At 40.3% G+C, this 26,042-nt stretch overlaps 1 protein-coding gene and 1 long non-coding RNA gene across 4 annotated transcripts in view; one reads left to right on the top strand and one right to left on the bottom strand.

Annotated features, from left to right (window-relative positions):
* BTRC (beta-transducin repeat containing E3 ubiquitin protein ligase) overlaps positions 1-26,042 on the top strand; it is a 120,900-nt gene that overhangs the window by 35,469 nt on the left and 59,389 nt on the right. For all 3 annotated transcript variants that reach the window (XM_069019878.1, XM_069019877.1, XM_069019879.1), the window contains one exon: positions 14,495-14,572. In XM_069019878.1, the coding sequence (XP_068875979.1) occupies positions 14,495-14,572 (78 nt within the window). The remainder of the gene's footprint in view (positions 1-14,494; positions 14,573-26,042) is intronic.
* LOC138112851 (uncharacterized) lies at positions 21,723-22,240 on the bottom strand. The gene is made up of 2 exons (XR_011151871.1): positions 22,024-22,240; positions 21,723-21,929 (listed from the first exon to the last, which is right to left on the bottom strand). It is a non-coding gene; the product is annotated as an uncharacterized lncRNA (long non-coding RNA).

The raw sequence follows: 26,042 nt of genomic DNA, 5'->3' as shown, positions 1-26,042 counted from the left end.
GGCGGGGGCCGGGCCATGGCGCGGACTGTGCTGCGCTCCCCCGGCCGCGCCCGGAACTGCAGCCGCGGGGCTCCGCGGGGCGCCGCAGCCGCGGGGCGTTGGTACTCCAATAACATTTCAGCGACTCTTCCGTGCTGGGCCAAAGTCTACATCTTTGTTCCTTTCTGTGGAGAAAGGAGGCTCTGAGGGTACCCCGCTGCAGCCCCCTCGCACCAGTCACAGATGGTCCAGTGCGTTTAGATCCAGCCTAGCCCCTGTAAATCGCTCCATTATCACTTTGGATTTGATGGCTCCACGGGCAGTGAGGGCTTCAGAGGGAGCCAGTGGCATAAGATCAAATTGTACCTATTTGTGCACAACTGGCAAAGAGATAGCACCAATAATTTTAATTTTAAAATGCAAATACGGAATTTTACCACAAATTTGGAGAAGTCATGAAATACTTTTTGATCCAGCTTCTAAATTTAAGCCAATGATAGAATTCAGTCACTCTTAGGAAATATGCAGAGATAGTTCTGTTTAATTCTGTATATGGAGAAGAAAACGAAATATTTCTTCTTTGAAGTAGGTATTATGTGAACACATGCAAAATTTCAGGGAACCAACCCAAACACTCTCAGTAGAAATGTGCTTGCTAAATCTTAAAATTCATAGATTTAAGAGATACTTTGCTACGCTGTCGGGTGGGTTTCTTCTTATTTCCTCTGCTTTCTGTTGACTATTACTTACGTGGTGTGTAAAAATAGTCAGATATTATCTTTCCTGTATTCTTTCCTCTATAGATAACCAGATAACTCACGTTTCCATAAAACCTCAAGTTATTTTCACTCAGTTTTACCTGTGTTTGGTAGATCATTTTCATAAACATAACCCCTATTGGAGACAAGATGGTATTTGTTTTGCTTTAATAGTTGTTTCTTATATTTTTTTACATTTGATATAAAAATAATTTGTTAGAATACTCTGCAAACTAAGTAAAACTAAACTCTCCTTGTCAAAATACTCTGTAATATGCATGTTTCTTTTTTATGATGTTTGTATTCTTGCCCTGTGTCTGGTGATGTTAAACAGGGCTTCTGATTACCACCAAGAATTAGCAAAATTGCTGCTATATGTAGAAATTTTAATAATTTTCAGTTACACTGAAAATTATTTAACAACCAGCTGCCCCTCAAAATAAAAAGCAAAAAATAAAATAAAATTTTTGGGTAAATATATGAAACGGGTTTTGGTTGCTTTTTGAGGAGAATTCCCAATGAAGTTTATGCTTTGGGAATTCTATTTTTCTGATTTTATTTGTTTATTGTTGTTTCTCTTTAGCATTTTATTTATATATTTACATATATAAATATATTTGTGCGTGTATATATAAGTATAAAAAAAAAATCGGGTTTTCAGTCTACTTGGCTCCTTTTCGAAGTAGTCAGGTGGACTGCTTCTAGTAGTCATTGCAAATGAAATATCCAAGTAACTCATTGATCATGCCCAAATATTTATTTAGGGTTCATGTCTAGTTCTTAAATGACTGCCAATATAATTTGGTACCATTGTGGAATTTTCTAAGTTGTCTGCGTACAGCAAGATCAACCATCACCTTTTGCCTACCTTCTACAAAAATCCTTGTGATTTATTCTCTCGAAATACAATATATCCAGCAAACAAAGGAAGCAACTCTTCATTCAGCCAATAAAGCTGCATACGCTTGTACTCTTTCAGGAATATACCTTGCTCTTCTATTGCATCTTCAGAGTAATAAACTGTGCAGCAACCCTTTGATGTAGATAATAACATTTGACCTTGCAACACAGTACGTTCCCTTGTGCAAATGAAGACAAACTTAACACATTGATGTTGTGGTGGTTGTTCATTAAAAAAAACCCAAACAGGCACACACACAGAATTGGTGTGTAGGATAATACACTTATATCCAGTGCCTTCTTTTGGTAGAAGCCAGAAGTGAAGATGGTCGTGGTGAGACTGTCACCTTTAAAATAATGTGGGAGTGAATTTGGTGCTGCCTTAAGAGGCTGTAAATGGGAAAGAATCTATTCCATCCAGTGTATAAAGTGCTTTTAAAATCAATCTATTTCTAGAAACTAAATTGTCCTGGGACCAGCTCTTGATATAAAAATTCATAGAAACCTGTTTTTCCGAGTGTGGTAACTTCTTGCCATAGTGCTGTAGTGTTAGAATTCACATTGGCCAGGTTGTTCTGTAAATTAAACAGTGACAGCTTCCCTCGGGGGAACAGCCAATGTATTTATGATGATGTGCTGATTACACAAAATACACTGCAAGCAGAAAACAGCTGCAGAGAACAAACCTCTTAAAAGAATACAATTACAAATAGCACCCTCAGTATTTCTAGTGGTGAGAGCAAAATACAGCATGCTAATGCAGGCTTCTAGTTTGCTTCCAAAGAAGAAAAGAGATCTACAAAGAAGAGGCTGAAGTATGGTTGGATGCACACACAATGCCAATGTGGAGCAGCACATAATCCCCTCCTGAAGGTGAAGGGCAAGAACACACCTCAGGCCTGCTTTTTAGCTGTGCTTGTTGCTTAAAATGCCTGTGACTGCAACTCTAGCAGCACTGGCTGGTGAGGTGTTGGGGCTCTCTGGCTTGTCGGTGTTTTGACTGCTGTGGTTCATACCCTGTATCCTGGTTAAGAGCTGAGATGTGATTAGATGACTAATAAGTAATTTGTGCTACCAGTATGACCATTATGAAACAGATTGTAGGACATGCTGTAGGAAAAAAAAGGCCCTGGTTTAAAGCTGAGCTTTCTTTTGGTGCTAATTACTGCTTTGAGGGAACTTCTGGAAGTAAATTCCAATTGTTGTTTGCACTAGCCTCCAGTGTTTTGTTTTTAAAAGGTTCCTGTTTTGTATGTGTAAGGCAAGGTCTTGTACAGTCCAGTTTAGGATAAAATGAAACTTGAAACATAATATTACTGGGAGACAGTGGAGGTGGGACTGTGATCATAAACTTGGGACACAAACAGACCTCTGAAGAGAAAGAGGTCTTCACCTGGAAACAAAAAATGAGAAGTAACTGGAATTGCTTTGTGTAGTGGGGCTGTATGCAAGAGAGTTGTGATAAGGACTACTGTGGTGGGATCTTCTGTGAGGGCTTGTTGAAAATGAGGAGTATGTGGCAGTGGCAGCTCCCACAGCTGCTAATATCTCACTTTGGAGAGTTGCAAAAGGAAAAAACCTCCACAACTCCAGAGCACATTCGTTTTTTGTCTGAGATGATCTGTCACATTTGTATCATTAAAATATAACATTCTACTTATGGCTATGCCATGTATGTGTGTGGGAGAGTGAAAATACAGAGAATGCCCTTTCCATCCACTTTTTCAGACTCACTGATAGATAAGTATGATACCGTTTAGAAGTCTGGAATTTCTGGTGTTTGGTGTCTGTTATGTTCTGGGACGGTATCAATAAAACATATTTTAAATACCAGCAAAAAATTACCTGTTTAAAATGAAAAAATATAGTCCTTTCAACATACAGATCTGATTTTAAAGCAGATGAGGTAAAAGCATTGGCACTCTAATTTGGAAGGACTTAATTCACTTGTTTAAAAGAAGTATCAGGTTTTCCATCTATGGATTGCTGGCATGTACTAAAAGACTGCTATTCATCTGTCTGTATTTTCTTTAAATCGTTTTTGAGCCTCTGTGTGTTGTCCTGCTCTGCTGACATGTATCCCATGTGGCAAGAGGGAGTTTTGTATAATCACCCTGCTTTAATCAATAGAATAATTGATAAACCAGATAAGATTTAAACTGATTACCTCCCCGAGTAGAACTCCCTGAGGGCCTTGGACTCTCTTAATTTTGACATGTATGTTGTGTACCCCGTGGATGAAGTGCAGTTTGAATTATCTGTTTTTATTTGCTTAATGATGGGGAGGGTGTTAAAGTCAAATGTTTAATTAACCCAGCAATGGGCTGCGCTGTCACTTACACACACATCCAGCTGATTGAGATATCTCACCGAGAATACTGAATAGGAATGATAATGTGGCACTGAGACGGAAGATTGCTTTTTCAATCCATTTGCTGGGTCACTGCTTTGAATGTCTTACTGGATGAAAGGCATTCAGCCTGGAAAAAAAATACAGCATTTAAGTACATTTTGTTTTCCTGGCCCCTTTCCACCAAGAAGTTAAATAAAACAGATATGCTGTAGGTTTAATAAGCCATTCATGTTGTAGCAAAAAAGCTGCAACTACCGGATCTCAATAGGCGGTGGTCTAGAGCTGTATGATTTCCTCTAGGAACAAAACGTTTGCCAGCCCCAAGGTATCTGAAGGTGAGAACCTATGTATGTCTTTATCTTTCCTTCTTTGGTTGCTTGGCTACTCATCCCATTTGATGGTCTCCAAAGCAGGTCCAACTCTTCTTCCTTACCCAGCGCAGTGAAATTTAAAATAATATTTTGTAACTCCTTGTTCTAGTTCAAGAAAATGGCATTCCAGAGTTGGAATTAATTTTATAATAGTACAGCCTAATAGTGAGCTGTTTAATTTAAATGTTGCAGGAGGGGCTGTTGTGTTGCCACATTTAAATTTGCTCCAGCCAAATCAGGAGAACCCAAGGGTTTGTTTCTTGGGTGGCAGCTGTTAAAAGGCAGCAGTGCTTGCTTAGCAAACATTATAACGTGCAGTGCCTAATCTGTAACTTTTGATTCTTTTATTAGAAGATTATAATTTTTTTTGCTTAATATGATTGAATGAACGCACCTTTTATTTTCATATCATCAATGAGGTTTTTCAACAGCACTGTATGGAGGTAAACACCCTGTATTGGAAGCTAACTAAATTTGCCTCATAGTCCAGTGATGTGACTGATGCTTCTTGTAATAAATGTAGCTTTGGAAGCTGGAAAAAGCACTAAAGCCTGACTGTACAGACTAATTACTACTGTGAGGCACATGGGGGAGGTGGAGCTGTGTCATCCAAACTGCTCCATGGTGACTGTAGGTACTTTGAACCTGTTCCAGATGGAGAACCAAGTAGCTTTGGCTACAGGGTCACCTGGCTCACAGTGTCTTAAGACAAAGATCTGGGTACCTCCACATTCAGTGGTGTAGACAGTGTGCTGTGAATTCCCATCAGTCTGGCACTGCAGTGAGATCACTGAGTAGCTGTTTCTTAGCAAGTGAGCTGCTTTGGGGGAGAAACTGTGCCTAAAAAGTTAACAAGTTTTGTTCCCCTATGGTGTCATTTTTACTTTGGACAGACAACTTCTACTTCATGCCTTTGTTTTGTATCTCATTTTCCCCTTTCCTGCAATAAAAATAGGAAGGAAAACCAACAAGAAAAGCATAAAGCAGTACAGCGAGATGAGGATGGTGTGGTTGATTTAGGTGTTTGGGAGTGAGAATGCCACAGGCTCTGAGGAAGGGATGTGATGACGAGTGGAGGTATTTTGTCTGCTTGACAGAAAAGCTCAGAATGCGAGGTTTTGGAAAAAGGAAATTATAGTAATAAGTGTATGTGATGACCAGGGATGAGAGGGGAAGGGGTTTTATAGTCAGACCAGTGAGATGGCATTGTTTCTTTTAGAGAAGTGTTATAAAAAGTTAGAAAATAATGCTTGAAGAAGGACATGAAATCTACAGCAAAGCTAGACACTTTTACAACCCGTTTCTAAGAGCACTTGCAGCTCCTATGCAGATGAAGCTGTAATAAATATTGTACAAAGAAAGTTAAACTGTATCTAGAGAATTTTAATAAATAAAAAGTTTTTAAAAACTCTCCCTGGATCCGTTGGCTCTTGCTAACTCTTGTTAGTACTAGAAATATGTTTTTGACATGTATTTTGAATGTTGGCTTATATTCCAAGCCTTTAAAAGCTGACTTTGTGCTTTCCCCCGCACCTTACATATAGGGGAAAGAAATCAAGAAAACATCTTATTCCAGCATACAAAATCACTGATAAAAGCCTACAATTCATGGGCATGGGAGGGAAGAATGCTGTGAATTAAGGGTGTATAATTTCAAACTTTAGTACTTTTATACTCTGGGATGAGTGTTGAAAATTAATTTTTGTGGAAGGAATGTAGCAAAATAAAAGCAACAAAGAAGTGAGAGCCAAGCCTGGATTGATTCAGCTCTTCTCTAAAAGGCTTCTGTTGCATGCAAAATCCTTCTTCCTGAAGTATGTGTGGCACAATTCTGCAGTTTGGCAGAGAAATTTAACCCTGGCTGAAACTGTTATAAAGGAATTTTAACATGAATTTGAAAGATTGTAGAAATTATTAATGTTGTCCTGTAGAAAGGGAAGAATATTGATTTGCTCAATGTGACAAGCAGATATACAAGGGTAAGTCACTAGGAAGAGGCAAACCAAAGCACAGAGATAGTAAGATTCAGAGCAAGTCCTGACACTAGTCTTACGTAGGTGATCTGGTTGAATATTTGAAAGCAAACCCATATTATGTGTATTGTAAGGTTAATTGGATGTTTTCATCCATGTTTTTTGGGAATGTGTGCTTTCTGTTCCTTAAAAAGATGTAGATAGCTTTGAACTACATAAAATCTTGGACTACAAGATGTACGCTATAAAATCATGCATAGAAAGTGCTAGCTATAAAAACGTGTGTACCTGTGAAGGTGCTGATCAATTTGTGCTATTTAGGAAAGGAAATTCCGAAACAGACCCGGCTGTGAGGAAATGCAAATAATAAAATTCAGCTAGAGGTCCTTGAGGCTTCCTAAGCTCTAACCTTGTTATGAGGAATGGGGAAGTCAAACTGCCTAATGCAGATGTCTGTGAGTTACAAAAATAACCAGATGTCCTGATTAGCAGAAGCAAATGTTCTTCCCTTAATCCACGTGAAATTATATTCAAAGGCTCTCCGGATGTAATATGTGTGTAAATAAGGCACCAACAAACATTGGAATAGAAAGGGCCATTGGCCAACTAGCTTGCAAGTCTTGAAAGCTTGAATATTAAAAACAAATTTGCCACTGCTGACTCTCTTAAATTCACAGAACAGAACTGTTAAGCAGGGCTGCTTCCTGGGAAACATGGAAAGCCTGTTCTCATTAGCCATATTCTCTCTCTCCCCCTCTCTCTCCCCGCCTCTTGAAAAATGTGGATGAAGTAAAGCTAGCTTTTTAAAATTCCCCCTAAATGACTTGTTCCCAGCATCTGTATTTCGGTGGGGAGAGGGCTGGTGGTGGTTTTTTTTAGCTACAACTAGATTTTTGCTGTTTGAAATGCATCTGTTCATCAGATCTTTGATATTTGTGCTGGTTTTTGAGATTTTAATGTAAACTGAATTTACCTTCTAGTAATGCTGACTTCCCACACCATGAAATTACCCTTTATAGCCAACCAATAATTACTATGTTAAAGAACTTCATAAGAAGCTTTTCTTTATGTTATGAAGTTCTGTTATCAATTCTCATTGCTTTGAAAATGTATATTTTTTCCAGTTACTGATTTGAGTGAAAAATAAAGAAAACTGTGAATGGTCCATTCTACAGATGTGAAAACCAGAATCTTGTCCTGGTTTTCAACTGCAGAAAATGTTGTTGAAACTTATGTTATCATCATCAGTGTTAACACTGAGGCAGACCAAATTAGGACTTGAGTGAACATGCATGTATGTATCTGGTTGGAGGGGTAGTGTTGTACTTCCCCGTTTTCTCTGTCAGAGATTCAGTTTTAAGAATTTAAGTTATAGTAGGTACCTGAGCTGCTTGGGCATGAATTTCAACTTGTAAATGTTCCACGTGGGGATGAAGTCTCCATCATGGGGCATTTATAAAGGTATTGGAGGGAAAAAAAGTGCCATGATTCTGGGCAGCTAACAAGATAATAGGTATAATAAACAGGATAGACACATGCATGCCAGTCTGTAAAGCAGGTACTGAACTGGAAGGCCTTTTTAGTTTATTCCCTTTCTTTTTCTGCTATCAGTCAGTGCAAGGCAGGCTGCAGATTCTCTGCCCTCTCCTTCCGTCATTCTGATGCTCAGCCAAAACCTCTTGCAAAAGTACCATTTAACTTTAAACTTGTAAGAGCTGGGAAACTTGTCTGTGCCTTCATTCCAGGCTGAAGTCACCCCCTTGTGCCTACACATTGCAATTTATGGTGTTCTCTAAAAGGATCTCATCTCAGTGAATGTTCAGTGCAGAAAATGCCAAAGAGGAATGGGGTCTGGTACTTATCTCTGCATTTTCATTGCTGTGGATCTCCCTGTGTGTTATAGCTGTCATTTTTGTTTTATCTACTGAAGAGCAGAGAATTGCCTTCAAACTTGCAGCTTTCATACTTGTTCTTCTCGAAGAACATTACCAATCCTAAGGACTGGTTTTATATATTTTAGTGACTAGCCAAATAGGTGTGAATTTGAATGCTTTGGGCCTCATGATAGGAAGAAAAGGAAAAGCTATCCTTACATGTTTTTAGTGTATATTAGACACTTACTTTTTTTAACAGTAATACTGCTTCAGGCTGACACTGGCTATGCCAAGATTCATCCTACCACTGTTTGAAATGGCTGAGATATTTATAAACTGACAGACAGCATTTATAAAATGAGGATGCTGACAGTCCCTTAACGATAACAATGGGCTTGGACTCATCTATCACTTACAGAGGTTATTGGAAAGGGAACATAAGACTTCTATGTGCCTCTAGTCTTAGACTGGCACTTATTTCCACACATCTCTCTCTCTCTTTTCAGTCCTCTCTGGCTGACATCAGCATTAGGCAATTACAGCTAATTTTGCCGTACCTTTACCTGATGATGCTTTGTCCTGTTTTCTGCAAGACAACTAACTTTGCAGAATCTTGGAGCAATACCCTTTTTTGCCCAAATTCCCCCCTCCTAAAGAAGAGGAACATCCTGACTTTTGGCAGGCTGCTGACTTGAATTGGGAGAAGAAGAGTGTGCCCTGACTGACAGACTTAACCCGGGGCTGGGCAGGGGTTAAACAGGCCTTCTGCTTCCTTTTCCTTTCATACAGCACCAGTCTGCAGACAGAATGCTGATGTACCTCTTTATTCAGTGGCTCCCTCTTGACTGAAAGAGTACCCTTCTGTCCTTGGTGAGGAGGACTGAGTGCAGAGCAGGGACACTTCCAGGAATGTGAAAAAGGATGTCAGTTATTTTCAATTTCTGATAAAATGCTGTGTTCATTCAATGTACTTAGGAGCTTAAGGGTCAGGTTGTATCAACAGTTTGCACTGGAAAAGGAGAAATGCACTATTTCACTGGTGTGTGCTAAAGCATCTATTTTAATGTGGCAGCAGAAATACTGAGACAGCTATGTCTGGCATCCAGTTTGCCCTTGAAACATTTACTCTACTGTAACTGTTTGCACACTGTGTTCCCACTGTATTATTTGCTTAGAGACCTAAAATACCCAAGTAGATTTCCTACATGCAGTTGGATCTGCTGATACCACTAAAAAGCACACCCTGCCCAGGCTTCTGTTTGAACTGATGTATACGCACGCAATGGCTGGAGCGAGACTTGATTGGCTTGAGGGGGTCTATTTATCAGGGAACTCGATTAAAATACAGACTGCACATGACATCAAATTTGTAATCATTTTTCCACAGCAAGCAAGCAAGCATTTTCTGTATTGTATGCAGGTGTTTAAAGCAATAGTGTGTTTTAAGGGCCAGTGCAGCACAAATTCTGGCCTTTGGGATAAAGACAAGTGTTTTGCCTGCATAAACAATATATTATTTTTTTTCCCCTCCCCGAGGTCCACACACACCTAGTTTCCCTCAAGCTCATCATCTCTGTCAGGTTAATCAATAGGCACCGTATGGCAGAGGGTCAGTAATCAGTGTCATCGTGCCTTTAAATCGTGTTGAAAATTTGCTTAAAGCCTGGGCCAATTAACATCGAGATGATGAATGGATGGGTAGATGGGAAGAGCCTGGCGCTCAGGGGCTTTGTGAGAAGGAGATGCTCAGCTGTTGAGCAGCAGACACCAGCGAATAAAATCAGCCATTCATGTGAGCTCAGTCCACCCACTCTTAATGATAATGTCAATCTAGCAAAATATATACACATTGGAGTTGTCATGAGTTCATAAATCAAAGGAGTTTGTCAAAGGCATTCAGATTAACGAGGCAGCAGCAATAACAAGTCAAATTTGCATAGAGAATTGCCCGAATCTCAGTAAATTATGATCCTGTTTTTCATTTGATTATTTGCTAATGTCTCAAGAGGGAGAATGATTATATTAGCATGCAAAATCTACTCCAGAAGTAGAAATCTGAGGTATAGCAGACCAGCACACGATGACAATTAATCAGTTTCTGCATACTAGCATAAACGCGCAAGGCCCAGAAATGAACTCCTTTTTTATTATTATTTCTCCTTGCTACTGATCCAAATGGTTCAGCTTGACAGAGACTTTATATTGCTTTAACAGTGTTCTGAATTGTGCCTGCAGGCAAGACATAGTTATGCAGCTATAACCAACCTATCCATCTGCCAACCAGATTGGAATTCTCCTATCCAAGGCTTCCATTAACCCCCACTGACAGCTCCAAACAGGATTAAGAATTTGAAAGCATAAAAAATAGTTGTGCTCTTCACATAGACACACGCTTCTCCCCCACCCCCACCTCCACACACTTGGAAAAAAGGCTGTGTCTGTACTCTTTTATAATTAGTGCAGGGCAGAACAGCATCAAAGAAAGCCTCCCCCAGTTGGCAGGGGTTTGATTTCCACCACGATGAGTGAGGCGGTACTAAAGGTAGCTCTACCCAATTGGTAGTCCCTGGGAGTGCATTTCTCCATGTATTATATCTCATTCCCAGCAGTGTTTTGCTGGGTTGTGTACACAAAATACTGCATGTCATCTCCTGTCAAATGCTTCAGTCTGGGGATTTCGTATGCATTGTAGCATGTTGTGTTTAGTGGTGGAGGAGGCTTCATGGGGAGAGTTAAATAGTAATAATTTTGTAGTGGTCTTTAAGACAACCTGCCATGGAGTTATATTCTGTTAATTACAGGCTGAAGTTTTAAATGCAAATCAGATTTAAAAGGATCTCATTACAGGCAGTAGCCATTTTAGGAAAAATGAGCTATGGAAGGCAGAGCCCCTTTGCGGGAATCTACTGTTAGAGAGAAATTTTCAAGGTTACAAGAACTATGAGCTTGGGTTTCCTGACTTCTCTTCTCAGTACTTCCACTGTCATTGTGTGACCTTGGGCAAAAAAAAAAAAAAAAAAAAAAATTAACTGTCTGTGGAAAGAGGGGGTGCTTTGGAGACTTCAGCATCTAATCTTGCCTGTATTTGTTCAAAAGAAGAGACCCTTGCATGCAAGTGCAAACAGTTTTAGCCAGCCCAGCTTTAGTCTACAGAGGAAGGCTTACCTGCGAGAAGTAAAAATTTTCCTTGATGGAAGGGAGTTTGTATGGCTTTTCAGCTTTCCATATGCACTAGTTTTCTTTGCTTCTTTCCCCCTAACAAATTCCATCATTCCCCTACTATGTATGAAGTACAGTTGCTGCAGATCTTTAATATTCCCAGTGAGTACACCCAACTTACCGTCTGGATACCAAATGCTTCTTTCCAGGTCTGTGCCCGGGACTTGCATTTCAGTAACCACGAGAGGGTGCTCAGAGCGGTTCTTCCCTTTGTCTGCCTCTCCTGTGGCCGAGAGCATTGCTGGAGTCCTGCTGAGACAAACCTTATCCTGACCTCACACATGTTTATCCCTCCTCCCACCTTGTTCAGCAAGGAGAAATATATAGATGTACCGTTTCAGTCGATTACGTTATGCTCTTCCCTTGGCCATGGCTAAGTGTTGCCCTGTCAAGTGAAATTCACTTCCATGCAGCTACAGTTAGTCCTGAAATATGCGGGTTCCTGTACCTGCACCTGGATTGATAGGTTTCCTTTTCCTGAGAAATGAGCGGGAGTTATAAACATCTGTGCTTTTTCTTAAGTGTAATGCTTTCCAGTCATTCTGTCTTCACCAAGCGTAACTCACTTGCCGACAAAAGTGCATGAGCAGCGCTCCTCTTTAATAGTCTGCTATCGGAGCTGCTGTGTTGGTGCTGTAGAATGGTGAGACGCCAAGCTGTGAACCACCATATGCACTTGGCAGTCTTTGTCTGGTCTTTGTTCAGCCAACCTCTTAGCCTTGCCACCTATAAAGATAATGAATGCAAAATGGTCCTCTGCTTGCTCTTAAAATTAGATGCTCAGCTTAAAGAAAAAGTAGATAACTTGAAGCTTTGCAGTAACTAGAAATTTCAAAATAAGGGCTGACAGTTCATCAGCAGTTCCTGCTTTTTGATGTTTGTGTGAGGGAGGATCCTTAGTGGCTTTGAAAAGTGAGAAGAATGCAAGATTTCACTGCTGTAGAGAGATTATTTGGAAAGGGAAGTCATTCTGACACTTACTGTAGGGAAGGGAGTGGATGTTGAAAATACATCCAGAAGTAGTAAACAACCTCTTCACCCTGCAGCCACAACAAAATGCATTTCCTGGAAATCTGTAGTACCTCACCTCAGGTTCTTACGGTTTTCACTCTTGGCGTTCTGGGTTTTTTTTTCCCAAAGCACAAAAATTAAAATCCTAACTTGAATGAACCACTTACTAAACTAAATTTCATGAGCAGAAAAGAGCAGCTTTAATGTCTGACCTTCCTTTTTGTATATATGCGATTCCAGCTTGTATGTTTTTATGATCTCAGTTCTTTCAAAGCAGGATTTAATGTAATAACTTGGTCCTGACTGAAACCTCATACAAAAACTTTAAAAAGGTCATCTCTTAGAGTGATTTATCAGGCTTGTTTAGGATTGATTTCCATTATAAAACCCTGGTTACAGCATCCCAAATGTCATGGTGCCTTACAAGTTCTATATCTTGTTTAAAAAAAATAAAAAAATAAAAAAATAAAAATCAGTAGTTGGTCTGCAAGCCTTGATTTACTCCTGACCAGTTTATGACATCCCAAGTACGGTTTTTCTGTTGTGTTCCTCTCCCTCCAAGCCCTTATCTGCCATTTCTCAGCAAACAGCTTCTGCCCCTGCCCTGTGTCCTGGCTGTCGCTTTCCTCCCCGTTGCCCGGAGCAGCGAGCCCGCACTGCCCCGCTGCTGCCGGATCCCGCAGCACTGCAGCGGGCACACGCTCTGCTCTGCTGACGGCTTCCCGCAGCTGCCGTGCCTGCTGCTGGCCCTGCGCTGCCACCGCTCGCAGGGCCCCGCTCCTCCTCTGCCAACAGATGCCACTTCTGTCTCCTGAGGTGTTGGGCTGGAAGCTGTCTCTGTGAGAAGCCAGGCAGAGCCATGCTCAGCAAAGGACAGGTTATTTGGGGGACAGGTACAGAATGCAAACTTCTGCTGTAATAGACATGGTCCAGGGCTTGTCTGCAAGTAACTGGAAAACCACCCCTTTCCTGGCAGAGCTCTCCCTACACAGTTTTTCTGTATCTCTTTGAAACCTGTTTAGTTGCTCACTACTGAATGTGTGGAAGTGTGGCCTAAGGCTATGAATACTGTGGTGATCCAACTGATTTTAGATGTGTGTGTGGGATTCCCCCAAAGCTGGCTGTCATTTCTCCCCCAGTGCAGTAGCTGAACCCATGCAAAGGAACTCTGCCTTCCAGACTAGCTGACTTTGGCTGTGAGGTCAGGATTCTTCCCACTGTATCCAGCAGTTCTCAACCAAACATTTGCAAGAGACTCTTCATGTCCTGATACAACTATAGTTTGTCTTTAAACCTAGTAATATTCAGTTTTAATCATGACATTAGCAGGACAAAAGTTTCTTGGTTATATTTTTTACTCATGCTGGAAAAGCCCTTGTATTTCTTGTCTACTGATTTTTTTTTTTGGAGGTGACAGCTTACATTTTGGAGCATCAGTCTTTCTAGAAATTGTACATGTATGTGGAGTCAGGGGGCAGGAGAGGAAAACAGCTGTATTATCATACACTACCTACCCAATATTTGGGTGTTTTTTGGCTCGGATCTCCTGACAACCTCTTTCACAAGAATTTAGCTCCATCATAATTTCTCTATGATTTTAAGCAGCCAAGCAGACTCAGTGCAATTAGTAATTGTTAGGCAGATTAAAAATATAGGGGCACAGAGAACAACAGTTGTACCCATTAACAGCCTCTTGTTTTCAACAGGTTCCACTGTTGTAAATGGTTATTCTAGGGTTTTCAGGAGCACCGGTGTTGCCATGCTGATGCAACCACCATTTCAGCTTTTCAAAGTGGCTGTTACTGGTAGTTTCAGAATAAATCCCTAAAGCACGGCCTTCTTCAGTAGATACCTACACAGTGGTGCATTGTTGTGTTGAGGATGAGAAATTCTTCCTCTGCCATAACGAGCTGTTTGGCATAAAAGTACAAGTTAGCCTCCAGTGTGTGTGTATGTGTGAAGTACTACAGCCTATGTAGGAAAAGTATTGCTTCTTTTCTCCTCCCAGAGTAATATTAGGGATAAGAACTGAATTAAAGCTTACTTTCTTTCACAGAATTCCTCTGAGAGAGAAGACTGTAATAATGATGAGCCCCCTAGGAAGATCATTCCTGAGAAGAATTCACTTAGACAGGTATGTGATCAGTCTCTTTAAAAATGCGATAAAACTTTCTAGCTATTTGAATCCTTAAATGCTTCTGGAAGCTGAAGTCTGGCTTGTGCTCATGGAAATGTTTTCTTTTCTTCTTTGAAGTCTGGGCAAGTCACAATTGTACCCAGGAAAATCATACATAAAGATTTAGCTTTCAGGGGTGTTTGGTGACTGAAGAAATACATGCTTCAGTATAGTTCAGTCAGCTGTGACTCTAGTTTTACCTTTCTCCTTTTGGTGTTCATCAAGCCCTCTTCAGCCTTTTCTTCTGTAATTGTTCCTGTCTTGTTTGTAGTATATTTTGCCTTGCCTCAGATCAAGACTCTCAAAATGTTCTACAACAATTAAGCTTTTTTCTGCCCTTGAAGGCAAACTTTCTTGGAGGTGATATCCAGGTTAATAACCTGAAAAATGACCTGTTCTTGTTTCTTTTACATTCATATAAATTACTAATGGGTAAAAAGGAGAAAGGGTGGTCTAATAAAAGATTATTTCTTTGTCTTTTATATATAGTAAAGCAAATTTCTTACCAATTCAAAATAATTCCTTTTTTTAATCTCCATGGCCAACAAAGGGAGTCTGGCATGTGCTTTCTGGGAAATTTAAGTTTGGTTTAGTGATTTCTGGTCCATTTTCACCTTGGTCTTTTTCCCCACTGCAACCTTCAGGCAGCAGAAGCAAAATTATGTCCATGCCTTAGCTGCCTGAGGTTGCTGCCCGGTGAATCAGAGTGAAACCATTGGTGAATGTGACTTCAGTGAATACCCCAGGCCACAGATTGCAACAGCTGAAGAATTGTTACATTTCCTTCTGCATCTCAGCCACAGGAGCAGCAGTCTCAGGCAGAGGAATAAGATGGCACAATCCTGCTCCACATCTGCTGTTTCCAGGAGAAGTTGTGGGTCAGAGCCACAGTAAAGGAAGAAGAATCTTTTTGATACAGTGCGCTTGTGCTCAGTTGTTGGTTTTGTGTGGTTTGTTTGGAGGGGTTTTTTTTTGTGTTTTAATAATGCATTGTGTTAGGAGTGTTTGATTTTGTGGGAGGAGGTATCATGTAAAGGACCACATACATGTGACCAAGACAGGTCCATCTAACAGATGTAGTCCGTATAAGTCTTCTAGACATGAGGCAATATGCTGGCATAATGACTGAGGTCCCACTTACTGCTGAGAAGGATTATCTTGCAGAATTGATTAAATATGTTAGATGAAACTTAAACTGTTTCTGGCATTCAACAACAAACAAGAGCTGGAGGAGGAGGGCAAAGCTACTAGGTCCCTGCTGTGTATCCCCCGGATAGGAAACAAGGTCCCCAGCATGCCAGAAAATCAGGGGTTTTTTTATCTTAGAGTTATGTTATCAATGGCAAGCTTTCCGGTTCAGCAATAAGAGGTATATGTCTCTTCTTCAAGAAAAGATTAATAGTAAGAGATGTTAATTAAGAAGGATCATGAGTTACTTACTTTGTGTGTCTTCTCATCACACTGAGTCCTTCCTCATGATTATTGATTGAGGAAACAGATACTTATGAACTGTATTATACAGATGAGGAAGGTACAGTTTCTTGAACTGGGTTTCCATTTTGTTATATTTCAGTCTGCAGAAGGTTCTTAGTGTCACAGGAAAGCTGTCTTTTCCCTCAGGCCCACAATTCATCATAATCAAGTAGATACCAGGAATACAACTAAAAAACCACTTGTAGCATCCCAAGATTTCATATTGGAAAGAATTCAATGGACATCATTTACATTGAAGATGGTTAGCTGTGTTGCACAGTAGTGTTGAGATGTTGTATCAGTCTCCATCTTTGTGTCCAGTCTTTACAGTGACAGATGCAGGACAAAATCCTTGGGTCTTCTACTGCTATCTGGGGACTTCGTGCTGAGAACAGTCTTAGTAGATAAATTCAAGATGCACTCTTAGTCTCAAGCAAGTGCCCTCTTGTCTAGATCATAGGAGGTGGTGGTCCATGATTTTTTGCCTGTTATGGAAGGAATTCTGGTTCTTTACATAGATATAAATAAAGCTGTCTGAGCATTTTGAAAGCTCATATTGCTCCTCTTCTTTATTAGCAATGGACAGGAGCAGTGGGGAGTTTTCCAGCTCTCATTCCTGAAGTTGGACACATATTTAGCCATGTGCTTAAATACTCCCAATCAATGAATAATACCTACTGGAAAGATCTGCATCTCCTACAGAAAGGTATGCAGAGTGGCTGCCATGTCTTACATCTATCCATACTTTGTAGAACCAAAATTATGTGACCTGCCAATGCTGTCAAAGCAGTAATACACAAAAAATGCCTTCCATTCCAGTGGAAAGATGATAACTTGGTAAATATTGTGTGAACAGTTTCGTATTTTCTGTTCCTCCCGTAATATTTTATTATTTGGGAACGTGGGCCTACATACACAGAGAAATTGAGTGTATGTGGGTAGAAGGGAAGTCTGTTTATTTAATGATTTTTCCAGTGAAAGTATCCACATATTTAGTACTTTTTGATTAGTCTTAGAAAATTAATGAGATGCATCAGACCACTTCAAGGTAAGTATGATTTCTTGACATGTTCAGCTGCTAACAAGTTTAAGTAAAGGTGCATTTCCTTTTCTTGCCTTGTTTGCAGTGCTGTTATGCAGCCTTAAGCATAAGTGTTTTCTCAGGTGGGTTTATGGAAAAGACATACCAGAAGGTGGAGGTATTAAGGAGGTGCAATGCTTACTTTATGCATCTGAAGTTGTATGCAGGAGCTGAAGACACCCATTGCTCAGTGCTATGGAACTCTTAATAGAAGAAATGTCATTTTGCTATTGATTAAAATGGTTTATGGAGAAGTGTGTCTTCAGAAGTCTCAACAAGTGGGGCTGTGTCCTTGAATTGCTGGAAGTGGAAGGCACGGCCACATTGTTGGGTGCATGTGGGGGCAGCAAGGCCGAAGAGATATGGAGATTAGCACTGGGAAACAGAAAAAGGCAATGAACTTGACTTTCACTGTTATCTGGAACAGTGAAAAGATCTAAGCTATGACAGACTTTGGAATATGGATGCAGACATTCAGTTTTTGTTGAGTGCTTAATCTGACGAAATTAAATTTTGAAGGGATAAACAGAAAATCATAGTATGAAAACAGACCAGAAAAAAACAATGACAAGTGGCAAAAGTTTTTGGCAACTTTATTTAAGCTAACAAACGAATTTTCACACTGCAAAGTTATAAATTAATTTTAATAGGCTGATCCAGATGGTCCATTTGGAAAATGGATAGCTTGATCTGTTGAAAATTAAACTAAATTTATCTCTCTCATACTTCAAACCGAAGTAAGTGTGAGAAGAGTGCCCATTAAGTCCAGCTCATACAGATGGACCGGCAGGTCACACATGGGACTAATCTGATTCATTTTAAAAATAAATGCATGAGTTATTGAATCAGGTTCCTGTTTCAAGCCCTGCATGTGAGCGTGTGTGTGTGTGTGTGCTGCCCTTTCAAAGGGACTCGCAAATGCTTCAGTGCGTTTTTAACCTGTGTGTTTCCATTTTAATTCAACTTCCTTGCCAAAAACCATAATTAGTTTTCAGCGCCTATCATTTAGTGTTAGACCCAAACACTAGATTGATTAGGTCAGCCATTTGTTATTTTAAGGGCTATGTCTCCATCCTTCATTTATGAAGAACATGAGCTCAATAGTCTTGGGGAGAGAGCCGGCCTTTAGAAACTGGGAAGGGGAAGCTCTCTGGGGGCCCCTCCAGCCTTTTAGCTTCTGGGTGTTTTTAACAGAGCCATGAATGCAGATTTGTAAATTTATTGCAGTGCCATCTGTTTTTTTTGCAGGAACCGTATTATTGTTGGCTCGTATCTGTCTATTGTGGTGGTCACTCCCCGGGAGCTTGCCCTCATAGTCCTACGGAAAGTGATGAATAGTGGGGGTCAACATGAATAGGTCACAGGGCAGCTGTCCGGGGCTGCCCTGAACTTGATTACCCCGCTGGTTTTTAAAGAAGACGGGCACAATGCTGGTTGTTTAAAACCCTCCCTCCCTTCTCTTCAGTGCAGCAATAATGAAGTACCTTTTGCTGCTGTGGTTCATCTGTGGGCGAAGGTGCCTTGTGGGGAAAAGCTGGCAGCAGCGAGGCTGCCTGTAAACCTCACACTGGACTCTGCTGTCTTTCTGCAAGCTTCCAGATGGAAGTCCGGGGGAAAAAAATCCCTGTCTATTACCCCATTCAGACAAGCCCCTTAGCATTTTCAAGAATTCTTCCTCTTATGGTTTTGGCACAGAATATTACCTCAATTCACTCTTACAGATTTGAGATAATTTTCTAAAATTACATGTAGCACCTAAAACATGCTCTGGGCGCTATTTCAAAGTTAAAATAGGCACAGTCTGATCTTAAGAGTTTAAAACCAGTACTCAAGAAAACCATGAGAAGCAGAAAGCGGCTGAAGAAGGTAGAGCAAAGGGAAAACAAGAAGTAGCAACCATTAGCAGTTTACTTTCAGCTGGCAGCCTTGTCCCACTGCTTAGGGCTCCCCTCCAGGCACAGTTCTCCTCCGCAAAAGTGTTTCTGCTGTGAAAAATTGAAGCCCTCTTCTTGACTGTTGAGGAAGGTTGCCTGGTGTGGAGGAAGAGAGGGTCCTTCAGCTCCCTCCGTCTCTTTGGGGAAGATGCTGCATTTCATATTTGCCTTCTGTTGGAGAGCTGGCTGAGGCAGGGCAGTCCTAGTCTATAAAGTTATCCTGGTTACCTCATCTTTTACACAATGCTTGGTAGTAAGTAGTTGCTATTGAAAAGCCCCCTGAAATTGCTAGACGTACACCCTTAGCTTTATTTGTAAGATTATTCTTTCTTTTTCGTTTTTTTTTACTTGTTATTCTCAAACAACAACAACAAAAGAATAATTTCCATTCCTTTGTGACGCTTAATGTCTGTTAAAAAGCTATCCAAAGTGGGATGTGCTGGAGTCTGTTACAATGGGAATGCTGCCTTGTGGCGGAAAGGCCACTGGGCTCTTTCAGCATTAGTGCTAATAGGAATCTGTCACCCCGCCGCATTGCTGCATTCCTCTGTAATTGAGTAAATTGCAAGTGTTGTCTGCTCCCCCCTGCCCTTTGTGTCCATGTCCACTTACCATCCGAAGAACGTGGGCAGTGATAAATAAAGCGCTGAACAGGGCTCCCAGCTCTTTGAAAGCAGCATGTTGCCAGCCCCCTAGTTATATTTCTTTAAGTGTTTATGTTTTTCTGTATTCTTTCTCTTGTGTGGCTGGAACCCTGGGGATCCAAAGCCATGAGAGAGGCCAAGAAGCTAACAAAAGTAGCTGTCCCCTTGTTAGCTTGTTCCTTTCTTCTTTAAAAAACAAGATGAAAACCATCTGGCTCAGGGCATTACATTTTCCTCCCCCATGCACCTCTATAGATGAAGAGTTTCACCTGCAGTGAGGGTTTACATTGATTAGGGAGGGAGCAGTAATTCAAGCCTCCATCCACTTCAGTGGTACTTTGCAGTCTTTAAAGGTGCTGACCCATTGAGTTAAACTGTCAAGGGAGGATAAAAAAGGATCTTCATCCCGGGAGGTAACAGCTGCCAGGTTTTCAACACCTTGCGCGCTGCTGGAAAAATGTCACAAATTGTCAATGGAAAGAAAAATCACTTGGCTGCCATCTTCCCTTAATGATATGCCTTATAAAATGAAAGATTTAAGGGTTTAAAAATCAGCAAGTAGCTATTAGGAAAAAAAAAAATCCTGGGGGATTTTGAACAATGGGCCCAACAAGATGTATCCTGAAAGACTGTGGATAATGCATCCAAGTTAGAATAACCAGGTCTGACTGGGATGACCATGGTTATGTCTGCACAGTGGGACAAGAGGGAAGTGAAAGCAGCAGCATAGAAGTATAACACTACCATGCCTGTATTAAAAAAAAAAAAAAAAAAAAAAGTAGAAAAAGTGGAAAAAGTAGTCTGATTCATAAGCCAGTGAACTGCGAGAAGACATACTGTATTTCTGCTCTTTTGAGGACAATTTGTTTTCAGGCAGCTACCAGATGGCTAAATACCACAACATTTTCCTTTTCTTTTTTTTTCCCTTCTTTAACAAGAGATCTAGTTTGCCTTGCTCTTTGTTTTTGTTTGTTTTAATGCTTTTACATAGCTGAACAACCCCATGGTGCTTGGCATTGTGGCATACTCCTTTTTGTGTTCCCCCCCCCCCCTTGTGCATTGATGGGTGAGTTAAAAAAGATCTTCAGCTTTAATGTAATTTCAGGTAACAAGCATATTGGACTAAGGCTTTTTGTTTGCATTGTCTTGAGGTTTTTTGTTTTAGGGGCCTTTTTTTAATGTTTGTTTTAGGTAAGTCATTTTAATTGTACTGGGTAATTAGAAGGTACACACATCCAAGGGAGCTTTGTTATGGTAATTGCTCAAGGAAACCCACTCCCCAACTACCATTGCCATGTGTTAAGACACGTCTTCCCTCTAGTGGCAATATTAAGGACTCTGGCTTTCACAGTCGGCAAGGTGTAATTGCAATATGACAAACTGTGCTTTAGGGAAAATCCTGTAAATGATCTAGTTTTTTGTTTGGCTAGTCTTTATTTTATCTTGCGACTTTCTGTGGAGACTATCCTTCCCAAGGCTGGGCTAGGGATAACAAAAATTTAATCTTAACAAAATAGTCGAGGCAGATCTTGGGTAATGTCTTACAGCTTGACTTAATTCTAGTCTTCTTTTTAATTACCTGTTTATAAAAGCGTTTTTAAATTTGCTAAGATTACTTAATTCTTTCAGAAGAAGCACCTCATTTGAAATAAATAAATAAATTGCATTTATTTTAAATAGTCCATGTGAAAGACCTTTAAAGGGTAATTAATGCAAGTCTCCTAAGACTCTAAATAAGATGAAAGTGATCTTTCCAAATCTGCTGGAGTGATTTGTTTATATAACTTCCCATTTCTGCTGAATTCTTCTGAGTCTAATAACTTTTTTTCTAACCGTTTGGCAATTTGTGCTTAGCTACAAAAGCCCTTGTTCAAAAAGAACAGTTTAATAATCTTTTCCCTGAAAATGACTTGAAGGGAGGGTATGGGTTTTGTCTTTTTGCTGTGTTTTTATTAGTGTTATCTTTCTCTGATAAATCATGTAATTACTAACAATTGGGGGGGGAAATCTTATTGAACTCCTGGGTTGCAGCTTCTATTAAAAAGTGGAGCTTTGTTCAGGGACTGGGGATTCTTGGAATGAATGGCCAAAGAAATGGATTTCAGTTGGTAGAAAAGCTGCACACACATGGAGTTCTGCCTGGGGTTCGAGGCTTCAGGTTGGCGCTCAGTGCTCATCCAGAGCTGCACAGACAAGAGGAGAAATGTTCATGTGTTTGTGTCAAAAGAGCAGGATCATACTTTCTTTAAAAAGAAAAATGTAACCAAAGACACTTACGGAATGAGATCAGATACAGCTCTATCTTTAGTGAACCATAGTCTAGTGCCTCTGTGGCATTTTAAGCCTTTGGCTGAGAGTGAATACAGCTTTGTGGTTCCCCTGCTTCTGACATGATTTGGTGCTCCCATATATTTGTAGGTTTCTTTTTTTCTTTCATTAGAGCTTGTTTGGCTATAGGGCTGCTTAACACTCTTCTCAAACGGCTTTTGCAAGGTTAAAGGAATGCAGCTTGGTAACAAGTTTGTGTCATTTTAAATATATACCTCCCAGTAAATAAGGAGGAGTCTTGCAATCAATCCCTTTTAGTGTGTTATATGTTTCACCTGACAACTAAACCCTCTATTGATTAACCATTACTTTGTTAGATAATCTCGTGTCATTGAAGCCACTGTAAAAATTAAACTCTTTAAAATGTTTTACCCTAGCAGCAGTGTGAAAATTGAAAACTTGTTCAGAATTACAGCCAGCTTCCACAAAGAGGGTAGTTTTCAACAAACTGGTTTATGTTTGCATGCTTTATATGCAATATAAAAACATATTAAAGCACTCCAACGCAAAGCTATCTGCCTGTAGCGTTGAACCAGGCTACCATTTCAGAATACTTTTTCTTGATGAAGAAACCTCTTATTTTGATGAAAGGTGAGGAGAAACTTGAAGAGTTTTGGTGCAGATTACATGAGATATGTAAAAGGGTCAACCTTTAAAGCTGAACTTGAGAAATTTCCTTTTCTGAGGCTTAGTTTTGGCTTTGATTTTCCTGCTTGTCTTCCAGGTAAGTCAGTGTTCCCGTGGGCATTGGAACAAATGAAAGGAGGTACTCTTATGTTGCAGTGTAGCATTAGACACCATCAAATGTTTCACCTAACATGAAGGGCTCTGCATTATTACTTGATGATATGACATTAACTCTGCTTTCAGAATTCTCTAGTCTATTCACTGGATCTATTCACTAGTAATTATTAGTGTACAAACAATATCAGATGAAACCAAATCTCCGTGTCCAGCAGCCATTTTGTGTCTCTCTGTAGCCAGTAACTGCTGCCTGCAAAAAAGCATTCAGAGATTCCCATGTAGTAGTGCCTTAACAATATATTCTCCAAGCTTCTTACAGCTTGGCCTCATGAGCCAGATGCAGCTTCTTTGTAACATTGTCAGTACATTTCCATTGAGACCTATCAAGTAGAGTGACATTACCTCTTTTTCCCCTGGACTTCAAGGGACAACTAGGTTTTCTGTGTTTTGCTTTCAACCCTCTAAAACATATTGTAGAACACGCATGTGAATCTTCTTTGCCCTCTTTATTCATCTCACAAGGCCAATAAGGCATTCTTTTGTGAGAACGGGAAAATAAGAAGAACTTTGTAACTTTGCAAAGACAGTAATGTATGTCAAACTGAAGAGTACTTTATGTTTTAATCTCAAATATGCATCCTGATGTGTTGAATACACGATATATACTCCTTTTGGTTTTCCCTTTTTCCCTTTCACTTCTACTGGGAAACAAGGAGCTGCTGAAGGACTAAATGGTTGTCTGGTAATTTGGCACATACATAAATCCTTATGTAATAAAATTACTGTGTAAAAGTTGGCTCTCATAGTAAAAGCATGTTCTTCTTCTGTGGCTGAAAAGGTTGGGAAGGAGGAGTTCCTTGGCATGTTGTCAAAGGGCAGAGAGGTACTGATAGCATGGGAATGTCCAGGTCAGTCAGACCCAGAGTCTGCTCATCCACTGCCAACTCCAGTGCTGTCAGTGAAGGTGCTGATGAATGAGAGCAAACAAGTCTGGCCTCTTTTGGTACTCGACTGCCCTCCTGTTCCTGCAGCATCTACTGCTGTTACGTTAGGGATGTCTAGGGGATATCTGTGCTGAGTATCTATGGAGCTGCTGTCCATGAGTTTGTTTAGTCCCCTTTTCCACTTCTGATGATGTTTCTCTGCACGACGTTCTGGGGCAGCAAGCTCCAGAAGTTCACTGCCAGCTGTGTGAAGAAGTATTTTATTTTGTCTTTAAATTTATGCTATACTAGTTCTGTCAAAAGTCAGTAATCCTGGTATTGTGGGATTTGATGAGCAAATTATGCTGGTGATGCTTTTTCCTGGTCTTAAAATCAAGATTCAAACATGGTTAGAAGGGAAAAAGGGATTTTACCTTGGTATTTATTTTAAGGATCCTTAGTTGCACTACGTCCAGGTCAAATGCACCAAAATGCACACCATAATGTCCCCCCACAAAAGATCTGGTATAATATTACAGGTTTTACTAATTAGCGTATCTATCAAAAATTCCCCAGTGAGAGGCTCGAAAGAGCCCCCCTCCCCAGGGAACCTTCCCCTGGGTGGTTCTATCTTAGTTTACAGAATGTGTTCTGGAGAGGAGCTTGGGGTCTGAGGCACACTAATCCCTACCTACAAAGCTTCTAAAATGTTCAGTCTCCTAGCTGAACAAACAAGTCCAAGAATGTAGGCAAAAAGCACTAAGAATGCAGAACTTGTAAAAAGGTATAACAGGGATATAAAAGGCAAAAAATCATCATGGCATCATTGGAAGTTCAATTGGTGCTGTTCTCACTGAGATGTAATGTGTGGATGAAAGTAATAAAAATTAGGCAATACAATGGAATAATTATTCGTTTGTGCATTCTGACATGCACATAACTTTTGAATAGTGCATAGTGAGCTTCTTTCATTCTCAGGAAATGCTGGTGTCTTTAGGTTTAGCATTTAGTATTTCACATTTTGTATTTGGATTGTCTACTCTTTACCATTTATAAATGTGCAGAAAGCCTGTTGTAAGCCCAGCTTTTAAAAAGCTGGCGTGCAACCAAGGTTTGTGCGTACCTGTCTTGGGAGGAAAAAGACCAACAAGATCTGAGTTCATGGTTCAGTTCACAGAGCCACAGACTTCCTTGTTGCTTTCAGTAAATGTTTTTGTGGCTGAGCTTTTGATCTGCAAAGAGGAGTTAGTAGTAGCTTTCCTCAAGTCAGGGCTCCTCATGAAATTTACAGTATGTAGCAGACAAGTTGTGCAGAAATACTGCATCTGGAATTCTAGGAATTAAATTACAAATGAAAGAAATCACAGATTTACAATAAATGGGTTAAATTACACAAATGTAAAAACTGAACAAAGAATCTTATAAACTCTTCATGGTTTTTCACCTTCACAATCTGGTTGAATTTAACTAATACCATGCCTGTAAAATGAGGTTTGCATGGTATTGTCTGAATGCCAGTGCAAAGCAGATGGTGTCAACTTTTTGTCTATCAGTTGGGCTGCTATATCTAAGCCCCCGTTTACAGTAGTTTATACCGTTCTGATTTTTCTTCTGAGGAGAAAGTTCTGTGCATACCAGCGTGATGGTTTTATGAGATTGGCAAATATTTGCAAGAGGCCATCAGACTTCTGTTTGCTTGTGGCCTAATCCAGTTTGAATCTGAGCCTCTCCTGCTGAAAGATGCACTTCGTTCATCTGCACAGCACCTTGAATGAATTCATGTTTTTTGAATTTTTCAATTTCTCCTTCTGGATCCAGGGTCAGAAATTGCTTGCTGGCTGCTAGTCAAAGCAGATATCAATGTTGTGACATGTAAGGAGAACTGCTGGAGCCAGAATATTCTGCATTCCTGTCTGTCACTGGTTGTTTTCTGGTTAGAGAGTTCACTGAGAAATAAAACATGAACTGCTAAAGCAATGGAGGACATAGGGCTTCTGTGCTTTTTTTTTGTTTGTTTCTGTTTCATGGTGAACTTTAAAGGGGCTCTCTAAATAGGTAAGGTAGCAAGGACTGATTTCCTGAATTTCTCCTAGAATGTTTGCGCTGTGCTGGTCCAGTACAGATCCGCTTGAACCAGTATACTGATTTCCCATGGTGGAGGATGAGGATCATACAAACTTAGGTGAATGTTATAAACTGTTTGTGAACGCTCAGTTCCCATCAGTTGGTGCTTTCCTGGGCTGGGGCTGTTGGGAACACTGGCTTTGTGGACACATCTCCAATCACTCAGCATAAACCCCT

Source organism: Aphelocoma coerulescens, chromosome 6 (assembly GCF_041296385.1).
Source record: "Aphelocoma coerulescens isolate FSJ_1873_10779 chromosome 6, UR_Acoe_1.0, whole genome shotgun sequence".
Lineage (NCBI taxonomy): Eukaryota > Metazoa > Chordata > Aves > Passeriformes > Corvidae > Aphelocoma > Aphelocoma coerulescens.
This window is presented reverse-complemented; position numbering and strand designations above follow the sequence as displayed.